General features: G+C 48.9%; 1 protein-coding gene across 5 annotated transcripts in view; it reads left to right on the top strand.

The window, feature by feature from the left end:
• Nucleotides 1-378: 378 nt before the first annotated feature.
• ABHD8 (abhydrolase domain containing 8) overlaps nt 379-15,545 on the top strand; it is a 31,688-nt gene continuing 16,521 nt past the window's right edge. For 2 of the 5 annotated variants that reach the window (XM_073323962.2, XM_073323967.1), the window contains exons 1-2: nt 379-1,003; nt 1,111-1,212. In XM_073323962.2, the coding sequence (XP_073180063.1) occupies nt 1,191-1,212 (22 nt within the window). In that variant the 5' untranslated portion in view covers nt 379-1,003; nt 1,111-1,190. Of the gene's footprint in view, nt 1,004-1,110; nt 1,213-5,286; nt 5,632-15,545 lie in introns of those variants that run through there. The other 3 variants (XM_073323964.2, XM_073323965.2, XM_073323966.2) reach the window with 3 other exon arrangements.

Here is a 15,545-nt window from a genome sequence, read left to right as displayed (position 1 = left end):
CAAGCCGAGGCTCTCCGTGGGGTGTGCTGAGCCCCGGGCCCTGGGCCGGCTGGCCCCGTGTTCCCGCCTTGCCCCGTTTCCTCAGGGCTCCCCTTCCCCCCCCCCACGGGCCGTGGGTCGCCATGGAAACGGGCCCCCTGAAGGAGGGCGGCCTGTGGGCTAAAGCCTGGCAGCCCGGACTCCTGGGTTCTGTCCCAGCTCTGGGAGGGGAGGGGAGGGTCTAGGGGTTAGAGTGGAGGAGCCGGGAGCCAGGATTCCTGGGTTCTCCCCCTGGCTGTGGGGTCTAGCGGGTTAGAGCAGGGGGAGAACCCAGGAATCCTGGCTCCCGGCTCCTCCACTCTATCCCCTAGACCCCCCCTCCCCTCCCCTCCCAGAGCTGGGACAGAACCCAGGACTCCTGGGTTCTCGCCCTGTCCCCCCTAAATGGTTAGGGATGCGGGAGGCTCGGAGTTGCCGCACGCTCCGTGCAGGTACAAGAGGCCGTCCACATAGAACGACTTGCACGGTAGCGGCCTTAGTCTGGTTGAGGTGGGAGTTTCCTGGAGAGGGTGGGGACAACCATCCCAAAGCATCTCTCCAGTTCCCATCCTGCATGAAATTTCCTTTGCACCTGGGGCACCCAGTGAGCGAGGAGAGGGCACAACCTTTTGTGGAGCCAAAGGCCCAGTATGAACCAGTGGTGCAAGGTGCAGCTACGGAAATCCCAGTCTGGTTTTTAAATGGTGCACTAAAGGCCAGATTTAACCCTGGTGCAACTCTCATTCGGTTCAGTGGGGTTGATCACTTTACAGAAGTGCTGGACTTGGCCCTGTGTGGTGAAGCAAGTTACTTCGATTTGCTGTTCACCTCTGGAGCCCTGAGTTTAGACCTGCCAGAGGTTCAAGTCATGTGATATCAATGAGCCTGATCCTTCTGCCCTCATTGATCTCAATATGGGGATGCTCAGAATCTCTGAAAAATCAGGCCAGTGGTCTCTCATAAACAAGGATGAAGACTATAGTTAGTGAGTCACCTTTGAAAAGCCAGATCTCATTGAAAGTTGTTTATTGCGTAGGGTGAAGGCAGTGAGTGAAAACTAAGTGGTTGACATTTTGTGTCTTATAACACAAGGGTTTGGTGCCTGAAGAGGATCTGAATTAACCATCAGCTAAACAAAGCTTCTGTATGTGATGCCTTAACCACAGCATGAGATGTTCCCCTGTAGCCCTCTGGGTAAGTAGCTCCTCATCTGTCATATTACACACTGTGCAATAATAATGTTTCATAGAATCCCTTATCCATGTATCATGCCTTTCATCTAGTGGCATTGAAGGGTGTCTTTTTTTAAAAAGCCTATGGGAGTTAGGTACTCACCTCCCATTTAATTTCCATAGTGGTGGGGTGCCTGGTGCCCTTACACATCTTACCCAAAGCAGGTTGCAAACAATGAATTGAACTTTCCAATCCCCGTTCCCTCCTGTGAGGTAGGTGTGTTCCCATTTTTCAAACAGGGGGATTGAAGCACAGAGAAGAGATTTACCTAAGGCTGTGCAGAGGCCATGGCAGAGCTGAGAAAAGATGCCATTCCCCTACTTTAACCCCTAGACCACACATGCTCCTACAGCAAGGAATAGTAGAACTTAGGAGTCCTGACTCCCAGGCTTCCCTGTTCTAACTGCTAGATACAACTGACTTTAAATAATAATTTGCATTTATATGATCTCTTCCATTGTTCTTATCACGTCTCTCTCTGTCAGTGTCCCTCATCCCTCAGAAACAGAGATGGAAGCACGGGACTGATGTTCATAAACAAGGAACTGTCCTGCAGTTCCCAGGATGTCTGGCCACCCTAGTGTATCTGGCGTCACCACAACACACAGGGCTATGGGCTCTTTGCCATGATGGATTGTTAAAAAACTTTTAATACATTTTCTGTCAAAATGATTTTGCTGGCAACAGTTCTGGGCTGTTTCTTTGCTTCTGTTAGCTCTAAGATTGAAGCACTGATTTGAGAGGCGCAGGGCTGTGCAGGGGAAGTGACACAAATGTGCACAGGCTTGGTGCTCGTTATGGCTGCGGGAGACGCTTTGCCCCTTTCCTCATTGCTAGGCCTCTTAGGGTTATCACTTAATTATAAGCTTATGCTCTAATAAATTGGTTAGTCTCTAAGGTGCCACAAGTACTCCTTTTCTTTTCACTTAATTATGCACTCACTAGATATATGCCTGAAATGGCCATGTGCCTGTGTACCGGGGCTTTTCATTCCTTGATCCTGTTATTGGAATAATTGGGGCTGTCCAAAGAACAAAGAGAATTGGAGATGAATATTGTCTTACACTTAGAGGAGGAAATGGGAGCCAGGACTCCTGGGATTCTATTCCTGCCTCCATTGCACAGCTGCTCTATGATATTAGCCAAGTCACTTAAAACAAAAAAAACCTCTCTGTGCCTCAGTTTCCCCATCTGTAAAACCGGAATGATACTACTGCTTCCCCAGGGGAGTTATGGGGTTGGATGTTTTGTAAAGCAGTTTTGAGATTTCAGATGACACTTTCTATAGAAGGGTGATTATTCTTAGACCTTCATGAATACATGGTCATGTGATATTTAGCAGGCGACATTATCCATTATTATTCATTTTGGTGCTCCCCTCACAAACATTAAGGTGCTGTACAGTTACCACAGGGATTATTTCACCTTCCAACTGAAATGAAGCTACCTGTGGTGAGGGAGAGAGCAGCTGTTCTTGGGCCAGTTACTCTGTCCCACAGGTTTTCTGATTCATGCTTTCCCCAGATGAAACTATTTGGTGAATTATTGCAGGAATTAAAACTAGAGCAGATTATCCAATGTAGGTACACTGTATGCTGATCTGGAGTATACAGTATACACTATTTTTTACTTTCACTTATTAACTCAAATTTTTAGTAACAAAAAGGGGATTATTTGAAAGACTCCCTGTTTTGATGGCTCTTCCTTCAAGTTAATGGGAACCAGCAGCAGAGTTGTTAGACTCTCTCTCTCTCTCTCTGGACTATTCAGGTCAGTGGGGAAAGGATCAAGCCCTGTTCTAATTTAGCTCTGGCTGCCCAGGGAAAGGGGTAATTTAATAATAACATGGGGAAGTCAGAAAATTGACAATTTCAGAATTGCATCTACTTGCTTCACAAATCTGTCTCCTGTGTGTATCAGTCATATCTGCTGATATTAGCCCTTCACAGCCAATGCATCTACCGACCAGAGAGTGAGCTGCATTCTCTTTCGTTCACACATTATCAAATGCACTGTTTACTACAGTTCAGCTCCAGAATCCAGCAGAGAGGTCTGCAAGGTGTTACCAACACTTATGATACACTTTATCTGGATCAGAATTACTAGCTTTGCAGCACTGGTAGTTAGAAAAAGCATTGTTTTACTTGTAAACTGAGCACATTTGATCTGAAGTTCTTGAGACAAAATAAATCATTAACATGATTTGGAAAATGTAATTCACAACAAGCCGTGGATCCGTAGGTGGAGCAGGAATTGTTTCCATGCTACTCATTATTGGATGGAAAAATAATCAGTTCCACACTTTCAGTTACTTACTGTCACAGGTAATTAACTATTCATTATTGCTCTTTGATTTTGGATTCTTTAAATGTCAGAGGAACTTTTCTATAGCCATAGTGGACAGCATGATAATATACTAAGTGTAATACAAACTGGTTGGGGGGACCAGCTAGCAGATATAAGTAGGGGCACAGCGAGCAGATCGAGGGACGTGATCGTCCCCCTCTATTCGACATTGGTGAGGCCTCATCTGGAGTACTGTGTCCAGTTTTGGGCCCCACACTACAAGAAGGATGTGGATAAATTGGAGAGAGTCCAGCGAAGGGCAACAAAAATGATTAGGGGACTGGAACACATGAGTTATGAGGAGAGGCTGAGGGAACTGGGATTGTTTAGTCTGCGGAAGAGAAGAATGAGGGGGGATTTGATAGCTGCTTTCAACTACCTGAGAGGTAGTTCCAGAGAGGATGGTTCTAGACTATTCTCAGTGGTGGAAGAGGACAGGACAAGGAGTTGCAGTGGGGGAGGTTAGGTTGGATATTAGGAAAAACTTTTTCACTAGGAGGGTGGTGAAACACTGGAATGTGTTGCCTAGGGAGATGATGGAATCTCCTTCCTTAGAAGTTTTTAAGGTCAGGCTTGACAAAGCCCTGGCTGGGATGATTTAATTGGGGATGGGTCCTGCTTTTGAGCAGGGGGTTGGACTAGATGACCTCCTGAGGTCCCTTCCAACCCTGATATTCTATGATTCTATGATTCTATATAAAGGGGCCAGCATCTTCCCCCACCCATCTAATCCAGACACTCCCTTTGAAATAATAATACTTTACAAACAATGTCCTCAAGGCACCTTATAAACAGAATTAATTCTCCAATCATTCCTGTATAGATGAATATAATTATCCTAATTTTACAGAGCAGAGGAACCGAGGCACAGAAAGGCAAAGTGACTCATCCAAGGTCACACAGTGAGTCGGCAGCAGTCCGGAGTAGAACCCAGGAATCCTGGCTCCCAGTTGCCTGGTCTGGCCATTAAAGAAAAGGCCTTGTTTTCAGAACATTCCTTTCCATTGGTGAAGGCAAAGATAGCTGGCTTGTCAGAAGAGTTTGCATTTTGTATATTGCCAACCTCAAGCTCTCAAAACAAATGAGTCAGCCCCCCCTCCATCCCCCAAACTCATAAGATTAAAAAAAAATTGTAGGGTCTTTTTATTTGTCTTTTAGTGTCATATTCTTCAGGGGGTCATGTTTTCAAACTTTTCTGCACAAAAAATGAGGGCTAGAAACTTACTTTTGTTTTCACATGAAAGCTAAGACTCTCACATATTCATGTGAATCCAAGAGCTACTGCTTTACAAAAAGCACCAGATATTTGCGATGAAATCGTGAGAGTTGGCAACACTCATAAAATCATATGAATTAATTGGAACAATCTTGGCGGTAAAGTATTTTCAGCAGATTAACAGCCGAATTGTCACAAACATAGCCAAATTCCTTCGAGATGTGTCAGGAGACGAGGGACGCCCTCATGCAATTGAAGAAAAAGTCCTGGTTCCCAACCTCAGCACTGGCAACAGGACTAGTGCACTTTACACCCCATGCCAGGGATTAGAGGGGAAGGCATGTCCCCTTACCCCTTTTTCTCTCCCAAGCTCTCCATAGGCTGTAAATTGGGTGACTTTTTGCTTCAATTGGTAAGATTCCCTGTCTGTCATCGTGAAACTCCTCCTCTGTGGGAGGGATTTAAGGGGCTTCTCTATGGCTACAGAATACAAGGGCAAATAGCTCCCCAAAATCCCCCAGAGCCAGGCTATGGTGTTTTCCCCTCCACTGTGGCTCATGGAGAGAAGATGGGAGGAGAGATTCCATTTTAAAGCAGATGATTTTAGCTGAAGGGAAGGCTCAATCGTTCTTACTGCACATGCAAAAAAAAAAAAATGTAATCAGAGCAGCTCAAAAGCTGAGCATCCTGCCAGCGCTAGCTCCTTGCACAGGCGGCTGCTGACTTTGGCTTTTCTTCCTCCCCCCTCTTTTGCTTTCTTCAAGATTAATCCTTTTATTTGCAATCTCAACCGCTGACAATTCTTGTCAATCAATGAGGTGAGCATGATGTTCTGTCGCTCTCTGTTGTACAGGGGACTGAATGTACAGCTGGAATTTGGGTCATGCACAGGGGAAAGGAGGAGGGGGGTATTCTGCACAGGGTGCAAAATGGCCAAAAGACCCGCTCGGAAGCTTAAGATCAAAAGGGATTTGAGAGGCGTTAAATGGGATCTCAGGAAAATAGGGGAAGGCAGTAGCTGTCCGAGTGATGCCAGGTTGTTTGCACATAAATAGCTGTATTATCCATGCATGCTTAGGCAAGGGAAAAAGCTACCCACCAGCAAAACTTAGGTGCATGCATCTCCTGTTGTGATGCAATTGCAATAAATTATCGCTGGCTCTGAGGAAGGCACCACTGTTGCTGTGCGTTGCAGATCTTCTTGGATTTTTGGCTTGGGAAAGAGGCAGAGGGGGCATCTTAATGTATTGATTTGGACTTGTTTTGTTTTTTTCCCTTCCTCCTCCAACTGGTTCGCTCCTTTCTGTAGTTCAGGGCTGTGGCGTTTGCTGCTTCAGGAATTGCAGCTGGGTTATTTTGTGGCTGTGCTGTGGTGTGTGTGTGTGTGTGTAACGTCAGGATATCTCTGGAAGAGAAGATGAGGGGGTGAACTGACCCCTAAATCCTGGAAGGGTCAGATACAGGTTGCTTCATTGTGCAATGCATGATCTTCTGTGTTTCTCAAGGTCTTACTTCCTAGGGAGAGAGACCTATGTGGCAGTAGCTAGCCATGGCTCCCAACCTGCCTGGCATGTTATAGAGGCTTTTATTTTTGTGTGATGCCATTTCTCTTTTGAACATAATTTGTCTATATTGTCATTCTGTGGGGCCCAAAGCAAAGTCCTGCCACTGACTGTGGGACCCACCCCCGCTTCTTGCAAGGATGTTGCATACTTTAATTGCATCCCTGTGCAAGGGGGCTGGAACAATTTGTATGGGGGGGGGCTGAGAGCCATTGAACCAAACTGTAAACCCTGTATATAATGGAATCCACTTCAAGCCAGGGGGTGGAGCACTGGCAGCCCCCCTAGTTCCAGCACCTATGTCCCTGTGTATGCTGAGAATTTCACCTTTCAGGGCTTGGTGGGAACTGCAAGCTGATCTGAATCTCTTGGGATCCCATTTCTATTGCTTGCAAAATCCTCCCAGATACTTCCCAGGATCCTAATAAACCAACTAGTGACACAATCGGCATACAAGAAGCCAGGCACAATGTAAAAACCACAGGTGATAGCCTCCCCGATACAAAATGTTTGCTCCCTCCCCAGTGGGAACATTGCTTAAAAGGCACTGAGATGGCTCACTAAAAATTAGCGGTGCAAACGATTAGCTCCTGTGTGCTTATTAGAGATCCCTGTTTGTTTGTCATTACGTTTGAATGTTTTCTCTGTACCTCAGTTTTTTCCACCTGTGGTGGGGGGGGAAGAGGGTGTGAGGGGAGGGAGAATAACAATATTTGCATGTTCCTTGGGATGTTGTTTAGCTCCATTCATATCTGTGATTCTTGGATGGAAGGGACAAGAGATGAACAAATTATTATTGTAATTAGAATCCCAGCTTTGGCACATCTAATGTCACTCTCCATTTCCATGGCACTTTACAAATATTAGGTCCCCCAACTGCCCTGCAAGGCTGTAAATATTATTCCCAGTGTGGGAAACTAAGGCACCAAGAAGGGATGCGAGGTCCCCCCAAGGTCACGCAGCAGGTCAGTGGCAAAGCCAGGAGAAGAACCCAGATCTCTACTGCTCTACCCATTAGACATGCTCCCCAGTGAACAATACTCTTGGTTCATCTGTTGGGGTCAAATGCTCCTCTTGACTTCTGTGAGCAAAGATGAGCCAAAAGCTAAGGATGCAGAGGGGCTGTGAAAGGACATTTCCACCCCCCACCCACCCTTTGGCCTGTGGATTCTGCACTGTGGGCAGGACAGAGGAAAAAACACTTTCCATCAACAGGAAATCCAGCTGGATATGAAAGCTGACCTGTTGGCATTCTCATTTATACTAGTTCCCCCCACTGCTGGGAGGAAGCCTTCCAAAGAGGCAGGAGGGGCAGTCACAGTTGTGGGAAGGCAGCTGTGTGTCCAGAGAAGCCAGGAGGCAGTTCTGGGGATCCCCTCTTCTGGTGTGAGCAGGCAAACCCAGGTCTCTGATGGAATGATCAGTCAGGAACCTTGCAAATCCTGTTCTGGAGCAGCCCACATAGGGGATGGTTTGGCCCTTAGTCTTCAGTTGGTTTTTGTATCCTGTACAGTAGGGTGTTAATGGTGGTTGTGAGCCCAGCACCTCTGGGGGGTGGGTATGGTATAAGTGTTGCTGGGACATACCGACCCCACATACTGTGAGCCTTGCATGCATGGCCGTAGTGTTACTGGATCCATTTTTCTTGCCCTCCAGCCCTCCATTTGCATCTTGACCCTCTCTTTCTCTGACTGTGATGTTTTGCCATCACATTATATAAAATTCAAGGCATTTCAGCTCAAAGTAGGTCAGTAAGTTGTTTTTCCTCGGCCTGCCTGTTCTGCCAGGCACGACCATCCTGGAAGTGGGGGAGGAAGACAGGGAGAAGGGAAGTCAGGGGGGCTCCTCAGTAGCTTTGTGATTCAAATGCAAAAGGCCCAAGAGCTGAGCTCGGAGACCAAGACTGGGCTTGGAGAACAAACAAGACTGCTTCTGTCTCGCAGGACTAGCCATCAGCATTATGGTGCTCCTGGGCATCTCTCTACTGCAGAATCAGGGCGCATTTTCCCTGGGAAGCTGTGGTGCTGGCAGGGAAGATGCATATACTGTAACTTGTTTTGGTCTCATCTACACAAGAGAGATCAAACGCCGTAATAGCACTGTCTGGGGGCTGCCGTGCGGTAACCCCCCATCCCCAAGACTGTTGCTTCTGCAGTCTGGACGAGCCCTTAGTGAACTGTGACTGCTGAACTGATACTGTCTAGACTTCTGGAGGTCGTGTGGTAACATTTCTGTTGAGATTCTTAATGAAAGGGGTTTCAGTGAGAGGAAGCCAGAAGCCCCTGCAGTGGCTTGAAGCAGAAGGTTCCAACTCTGCTCCATCCCCTCTCTGTGATGTTTCAACTGAGCCTATCCCAGACGGGTTATGCAGGGGGCAGAGGTACAGAGAGAAGGGGGTTTATATAATGCTCTTTGCGCCTGACTCACTGTTGTGACTGGCGTTATGTAACTAGTGCTCAATTCTTTGTGCTGGGGATGGCAGATGAATGTACCCAGGGCTTGTCACCATGGTTACCAGAATCTTTACAAAGTTCTGTACAGTCCATATGGTTTCATTTTCAGTCTTTTCATCCTCTGGAGGGAAGAGCCCTGGATTTTTGGCTGCCCTTGGGGGTGGCAGAGTTCTCTGGTGGTTAGAGCAGTGGAGTGGGAAGTAGGAGAGTCGGGGACAGTTCCCAGCTCTTCCACTGACTTGCTGGGTGATTTTCCCCTTCTGAGTGGAGTGCTTTGAGATCTGCGGCTGACCAGCTCAGATAAATGCCGTATTTATCTGCCACACTTGCTGGGTGGCTTTCCTCAGCTTCCATTAATTCCTTTACTGAGCAGGGGCTGTCACCCCTTGAAATGTGAGTGCCAAGCTAATCGTCAGTAAGGGATTTGGAAGGAATCCTGTAGGAGGGCAGGGGAGGGTGTTGGTTTGAGCAGCAGGCCGGCGATGGAGGCAGCTTACTGGGCTCCCAATAACCTTCCCTGCTTAGTATATAAGAACAGAGATGTCCCAGCTGAAGAGGCTTCAAAGGGAACAGCCCTGTATTGTTCAGAGGGGGCCTGCCTCTGTTCTGGAATATCCGTTTCCTTCAGTTCTATGGATGATTGTGCAGTTAACTCTTTCTCCCCCAATGTAGTGTTTAAAAGGGGTGGTGTGCGGTGGGATAATGGCCCCAAGACACTGTCAATGGGTTAGGCCAATAACAGGCTGGGGAGAGGGGAGGGCTCCTTCTATGCTGCAGCACGATTCAAAGTTCACAGTGTGGAAAGAACGTCCCAGCACCGCCACGTGATTGCTTGGGCTCTGTCACCGAGAGGTGCTTCATCAGTCTGTACATCTTTGTTTTGCCTGATGTATATTTTTCTCCTTCAGCCTTTTTCTGCCTGGTCAACAAACACCCCTGATCTGTGCCTAGTGTAGGGAGGTAAGGAGGGGGGCAGGGAGCAGTTAATGGACAGCAGGGGGTTGAGAATCAATCCGTGGCCTAAGCCAAAGAAGCATTTATCAGCCACCCTTATCCTTAAGGACCTAGGTTCTGATCCTTCCCATTTACTTTAGTGGACTCTGGATCAGACTCCTAGTTCTGCTGGCCTCAGGCACTTAAGCAGTGTCATTGCTGCCAGTGGTGATATCTGGCTTCTAATCTGCAGCGCAAGCACCCTTCCTGGATTTAGACTAGCACCATGGAGAACGCCCATGAGCCACATGGGAACAGGTAGCAACTGTGAGAAGGCTGGAGAGCTGCTCTGTGGGTCTGTAATCAGGAGGTGAGAAGCATCTTTGCACAGGGCAGGAGAATTTGCTTCTCTGGTGAATCTCTCTCCAGCTAGCAGAGTCCCTGCCTGAGACATGGTGATGGAAAGGTTCCAAGGAAATCAGGTCTGGAAATGAGCGAGATGGGCTAATTGAGTTTATCCTGGTAAATGAATCAAATTCTAGCAGATCAGCCAGAAATCCTATTACGTTCACTAGCCTATTACCCATACGGAGATCATTAATACCTCTTGTTATTGAGGGCATAGCTTAAATCCAAGCCCTTATTGGAAATCCCGGGGAAATGACCTTTCCGGTGAGGTATGAGGTGAGCTTTGACTTCTAGTAGCCTAGGAGTTCAGAGGACTGGCTGTCCATACTCCTGGAGTCTATTCCTGGCTCTGTCACTGACTCCCTGTGTGACCTTTGACAAGTCACATCTCTCTGAGTCTCAGTTTCCCCATTTGTAAAATGGGGGATGATGCCTTGCTTACATGGGTGATGTGCAACTTAAAGTACGCAAAGGGCTTGGAGATTCTCAAATGGAAGATTCTGCAAAGGGGAAAGGATGGTGGAGTCATCTTCCAGGGAGATATCTGAGACTGACTCCATCGCTCATGGGCCCTGGCTCTATTAGGGAAATCTAAGCAAAGATTGCACCCCAGGGCTACCGCTGCTTCGGCCCCGCTGGCACCAGCAGCATTGGGAACCCTAGTAGGGACTCTCCTGCTGGCGTTATAAGCACTGTATCATGTAGCCCACCTCTGAGCAGGTGGTTTAAATATACCCCAGCTCTGTCTACACTAATCCTCCCACCATTTCAGTAGGATATGAGCCATGCAAGAGGGAGAGAATCTAAGAAAGAGGCTAGTGCAGAGAAGGCTGAGGGGTCTCCTTCCAGACCACGGTTCCCTGCTCTGCACCCGGCTTCCTTCCATTCTGCCTTTTCATATCACAGTCCGGCCTCATTAGAGGCTGAGTTTAGCTGACTCTTGGCTCTGCAGCTGTGCTAATTTGCTGATTGTCAGGGCTGATGGCTGAGCACTGTCCCACGCTGAGCATTTCCGGGTGGGAGTCAGGCACCAGGCACAATGGGAAGAATTAGGGAGAAAATCTTCCAAGGGCTGTCTCAGCAGGTTGTGAAGTAGACAAGCCCTGCCTTGGTTTCCGTCATCCTGTTTTCACTCTGATGTATGGGGCGGGGTTTGGAAGCCTTTGGATGATTTGGTTCCTTGGGTTTTCAGTAGGGGTCCCTCTCAGTCACGATTAGAGCCTCACTGGCAATATTGAGAGACGGTGAGGACTGAGCGCCCTGCCCCCAAATCTGCTGAGCCGGTCAGCCCCATGTGAGTGAGCAAGTGTCCCTGCACTGAGCTGCTGAACTCCCATTTCTACCACCCCTCATATTTATTTCTTCTCTTCAGCTGATGTAATAGCCATGTCATTCGTTCAGCATGTGTCACCCAGTGGTTAGAGCAGTGGGCTGGCAGGCAGGATTCCTGTGATCTGTTCTCACGTCACGTGTATTCCTGACTCACTGTGTAAATTCTGTCCCTCGGTTTCCCCAGCTCTACTATGGGGTAGTACAGACCTCTTGGGAGATGGCAGGTGTGTAAAGTTGCATTAATGAGTGTCTGCAAAGTGCTCTGAGGTCCATGTATGAAAGGAACTAGAGAAGCAACAGTGTGATTCTTCTGGATAGGCTCAGTGCTGTTAATGATCACAGCTCCCAGGAGAACAGATTCAGCAGGGGTTGGGAGCATTGGGAAGGGAGGATTTCTGTCTGTAACCCAATAACAGCTGCAGGGAATCTGGCATCCTGGGGGCCTGGATCAGGTGAGCCAGGATGGTGCAGAGACCTGTTGAAGGGGGGATGGGTAAGACTGACGGCTGCCCTCTATCCATTAGGAGCAAGTCAGAGACAAGGATCAGCACTCCCTTCCTCCTGAGAAAGTCTGGGTCTTGCTCAGCCTGATGGTCACAGCTTCTCCTTGCTTTGCAGGGGAACTGAAGAGAGTGGGGTTGGCTCATACACATGTGTGCAACCTTGCAAAAACATCTGCTTGCCTGGGAAAGTAATTTTTTTTTGATGGGCAAGGGAGACTGCCCCAGCTTTCCTGATCCGTCTTCATGGGAAAGGGCCAAGTAGGGTTTGTGCCTGGACAGGTGAAATGGTCCAGACGGTTCCTTCCCCCCCACCCCCGGTGGAGGAGCTGTGAACACCATCTCGGCCGTGGGGAAGACAGTGTCAGCACAAGGGCAGCGAATGTGTGTGTGTGTGACTAGGTGGTGGGAGCCATGCAGCCGTGGAAGGAGCCGCCTTGCAAAAGCGTTTAAGAAATCAGCTCTGCCTGTGAAAAGCAGGTTTCTTCAGCCGCAGCAAACGCAGGCAGGAAGGAGACAGTTTATCCGTTTAGCTGCTCCGCTCCCGCTGCAGCATCTCCATTAGTATTTGCTGAGAGCTGCAGTCCTGCGCTGCCAGATCAAAGGCCTTATTAACTTCTTTCTGATGGCATTTGGGCTTGAGAGGAAGGAAAAGAGGATCACTGAGAGATGAATAACGTACACACACTGCACAGAGGGATGGGGGAGAGAGGTGCAGGAAGAGGAGAAATCCACAGCCAGACTGAGGGTGGCAGGAGCAATTGTAGCAGTTAGAGCAGTGGGCTTGGAGTCAGGACTTCTGGGTTGTAGTCCGGGCTCTGCTGCTGAATCACCATGTGACCTCTGGGGCAAGTCACTTCCCCATCCCATGCCTCAGTTTCCCTGTCTGTAATACTGGGACGATAATACCTTACTTACAGGGGTGTTGTGAAAATTCAAGTGTAAATGGCTTCAGGAGCCTCACAGGGAGGGGAGGAAAGGGCAGAATGAGAGGGATTTATTTGGGATCAGGGGGAGGTATGTGTTCTATAGGGACATTCCAGAAATCTGTTTCCCCAGTGACCCCCGGAGCAGCCTAGGCAAACTCTCCTCAAAGTGACCCTGGTACTGATGGGCCTCTTCTGGCTCCCATCCAGGCTACTAAGCCTGCAGCCCGGTGACCCAAAGGGGTGAGTGAGGATTTAGCCAAGTGAGGTCTGGCTGGAAGCCCCACTCGTGCTGGGAGCCAAAGGCAGAACGAGACTGGGGAAGGGAGGCCAGTCTGTGGGATCTGCTGCTCTCATTTACAGGGCTCATTTAATTAAAAGGCAGTTAAGCTAATTATTGTCTGTATTCAAAACAAACAGAACCAGAGGTGCATAAGCAGAGGGCTTGAGCCATTAACCCTTTGGGCTCGGTGCTGCCTGGTGACCACAGCCTGCCTACCCTCGGAGCAGGGTCAGCATGGGCAGGGGCAGAGTCAGCTTCTCTCAGGCAGGGCCCTCTGCCCAGCACTGTCCTGGCAGCCCCCTTCTGGGGTAGGTGGGGAGTTCAGGCCCCATTCAGCCCTTGACTCCTGGCCAAGGGGCTAGTTGCCTTTTCATTGGCAATTGCAATCCCATCTTGCCCTGCAGCAAGCGCTCAGACAATACCTCACCGCTGCCTGCTCTGCTCTGACCGGGCCCCAGGCCTGTTCCGTAGCTTACGTCCAGTGCCAGGTGAGACATTTGGTGCAACGTGTCGGTTTAACTTTTCCAATGGGGCGTTGATCAGGAGCCCAAGTCTGGCACCAACTTGCCCGTCTTCCAAAGTGGGACAATACTGCCTGCAGCGCCGAGAAGCAAAGTGTCTCCAGCTCATCACAAAGGCAGTCAGGGCTTCTCCCAGCTGGGGGTTCAAGTCAGGCTCTGGGTAGCTGAGTGCCATGTCGTGGCCAGCTGAGTCCTGTCCCAACAAGAGAAGGTGTGTACGCATCTCCCTTCGCCTTTGGTCAGGTAAGGAAAGGGGGACCGATTTCTCATTGTCCTGCAGCTGGGGCCTGGTGAGTGCAGCATGGTACCAGCTCTATGTACTAGGCTGTTAAACCTGCTTGGCCCTGGGTGTGACAAGTGCCAAAGGTGCTGGGCAGCGCTGACTGACCCCTGGTGTTGGTTAATGTACTTCTATAGGACTGGGTGTTTCTCAGCTTGTTTTCAGTCAATTTGTGGTCGCTGTTCCCATGTTTGTAAGGATCCTGACTTGCATTTAATCAAAAGAGAAGAAGTTTCCACAACTCCCACCAAAGGTATTTGACGTAGTGGGAGGACAGAACTGACCCCCTGCTGGTCATAGGGGACCTTAAAACAGCTGGACAAAATTCCCTTTAAATGTGATCCTCAATAATACAGCTTAGCTCTTGCATTGACTTTTTTCATCCATAGAACTCAAAGCACTATGCAAGGCTACTACAGATGGGGAAACTGAGGCATAGAAAGCCAACATGATCTGCCCCCATGATCACACATCAGATCAATGGCAGAGCTGAGACTAGAATCCAGGATCCTGGTGCTCCATCCACCAAAGGTTTGAAAATGGGAGTCAGCAGAACCAAGTTTATGCTACTGGTTCCACCCCCGAAATTTACTCAAGTTATTCCCATGTCTAACCCCACTTTTCATATGCTGGGAAGTCTCCTGCTTTGTCTCCCTTTTGCTGTGTCAGCTGGGGAAGGAGCTGTCCCTTTAAGAGCAAAAGAACTGGGGTGGATGAGACCAGCTGGTTTAGTGCAGCTATTAACAGATACAAGGATTAGGAAGCTGCCAGAAAAATCTTGGCATTCTAGGGATTGTGCTGCATCCTGCACGAGTGCCCATGGGACATGTCTGCGCTGGGGAGGAGAGGACACCCGGACGTGAACTTGGCTGGGTCCAGAAATCACAGCACAAGGGCACTGGCTTGACATTGCCTGGCCTGTGTGAGGGTTATGGTAGCTCAGGATCTGCCACTCCACCATGTGATGGGAAGAGAGACCCTCTCATCCTTGCATGCTGGCTGCTTTCAGGGTAAGTTCTCTAGTGCCTCCACTGGTGTCTTCTTCCTCGCTGGGGCAGAGACGTGAACTAACCTGGGCCTGACCCAGGATTCCTTAGGGTCCAGTTATCCACTTCCCTGACTCTGAGGGCCAGGAGCCTTGGAGGTGCTGCTGTATTCAGTGTACAAAGCAGAGCCCTTGGATCCAGCAGCTGAATCTTTATATGATCCGTCACCCTGACAGGAGGCAGGTTTTAATGTGTCCCCTTGCGAAACATGGGTTCTGCTAACACAGACGTGACAGCAAAGGGACATGGCAGGTTTAGATGTGGGACCTGACTCTCCTCTACCTTGCACCGTCAGTGATCCCCTTGCAAAGTGACTGCATTCCGATCTGGTAGCGTCAGGCACCTGCTTTGCAGAGGTGACACAAGTGCCAGTGAATCGGGCTCATTGTACCTCGGATGATTTTAGCTATATATGATAATGATATAATTCAGGAATTAAGTAACATGTACACACTTGTGCAAAGTGTTATGGACAGAGGTAGTTTGGT

Source organism: Lepidochelys kempii, chromosome 25, assembly GCF_965140285.1.
Source record: "Lepidochelys kempii isolate rLepKem1 chromosome 25, rLepKem1.hap1, whole genome shotgun sequence".
NCBI classification, from domain to species: domain Eukaryota; kingdom Metazoa; phylum Chordata; order Testudines; family Cheloniidae; genus Lepidochelys; species Lepidochelys kempii.
This window is presented reverse-complemented; position numbering and strand designations above follow the sequence as displayed.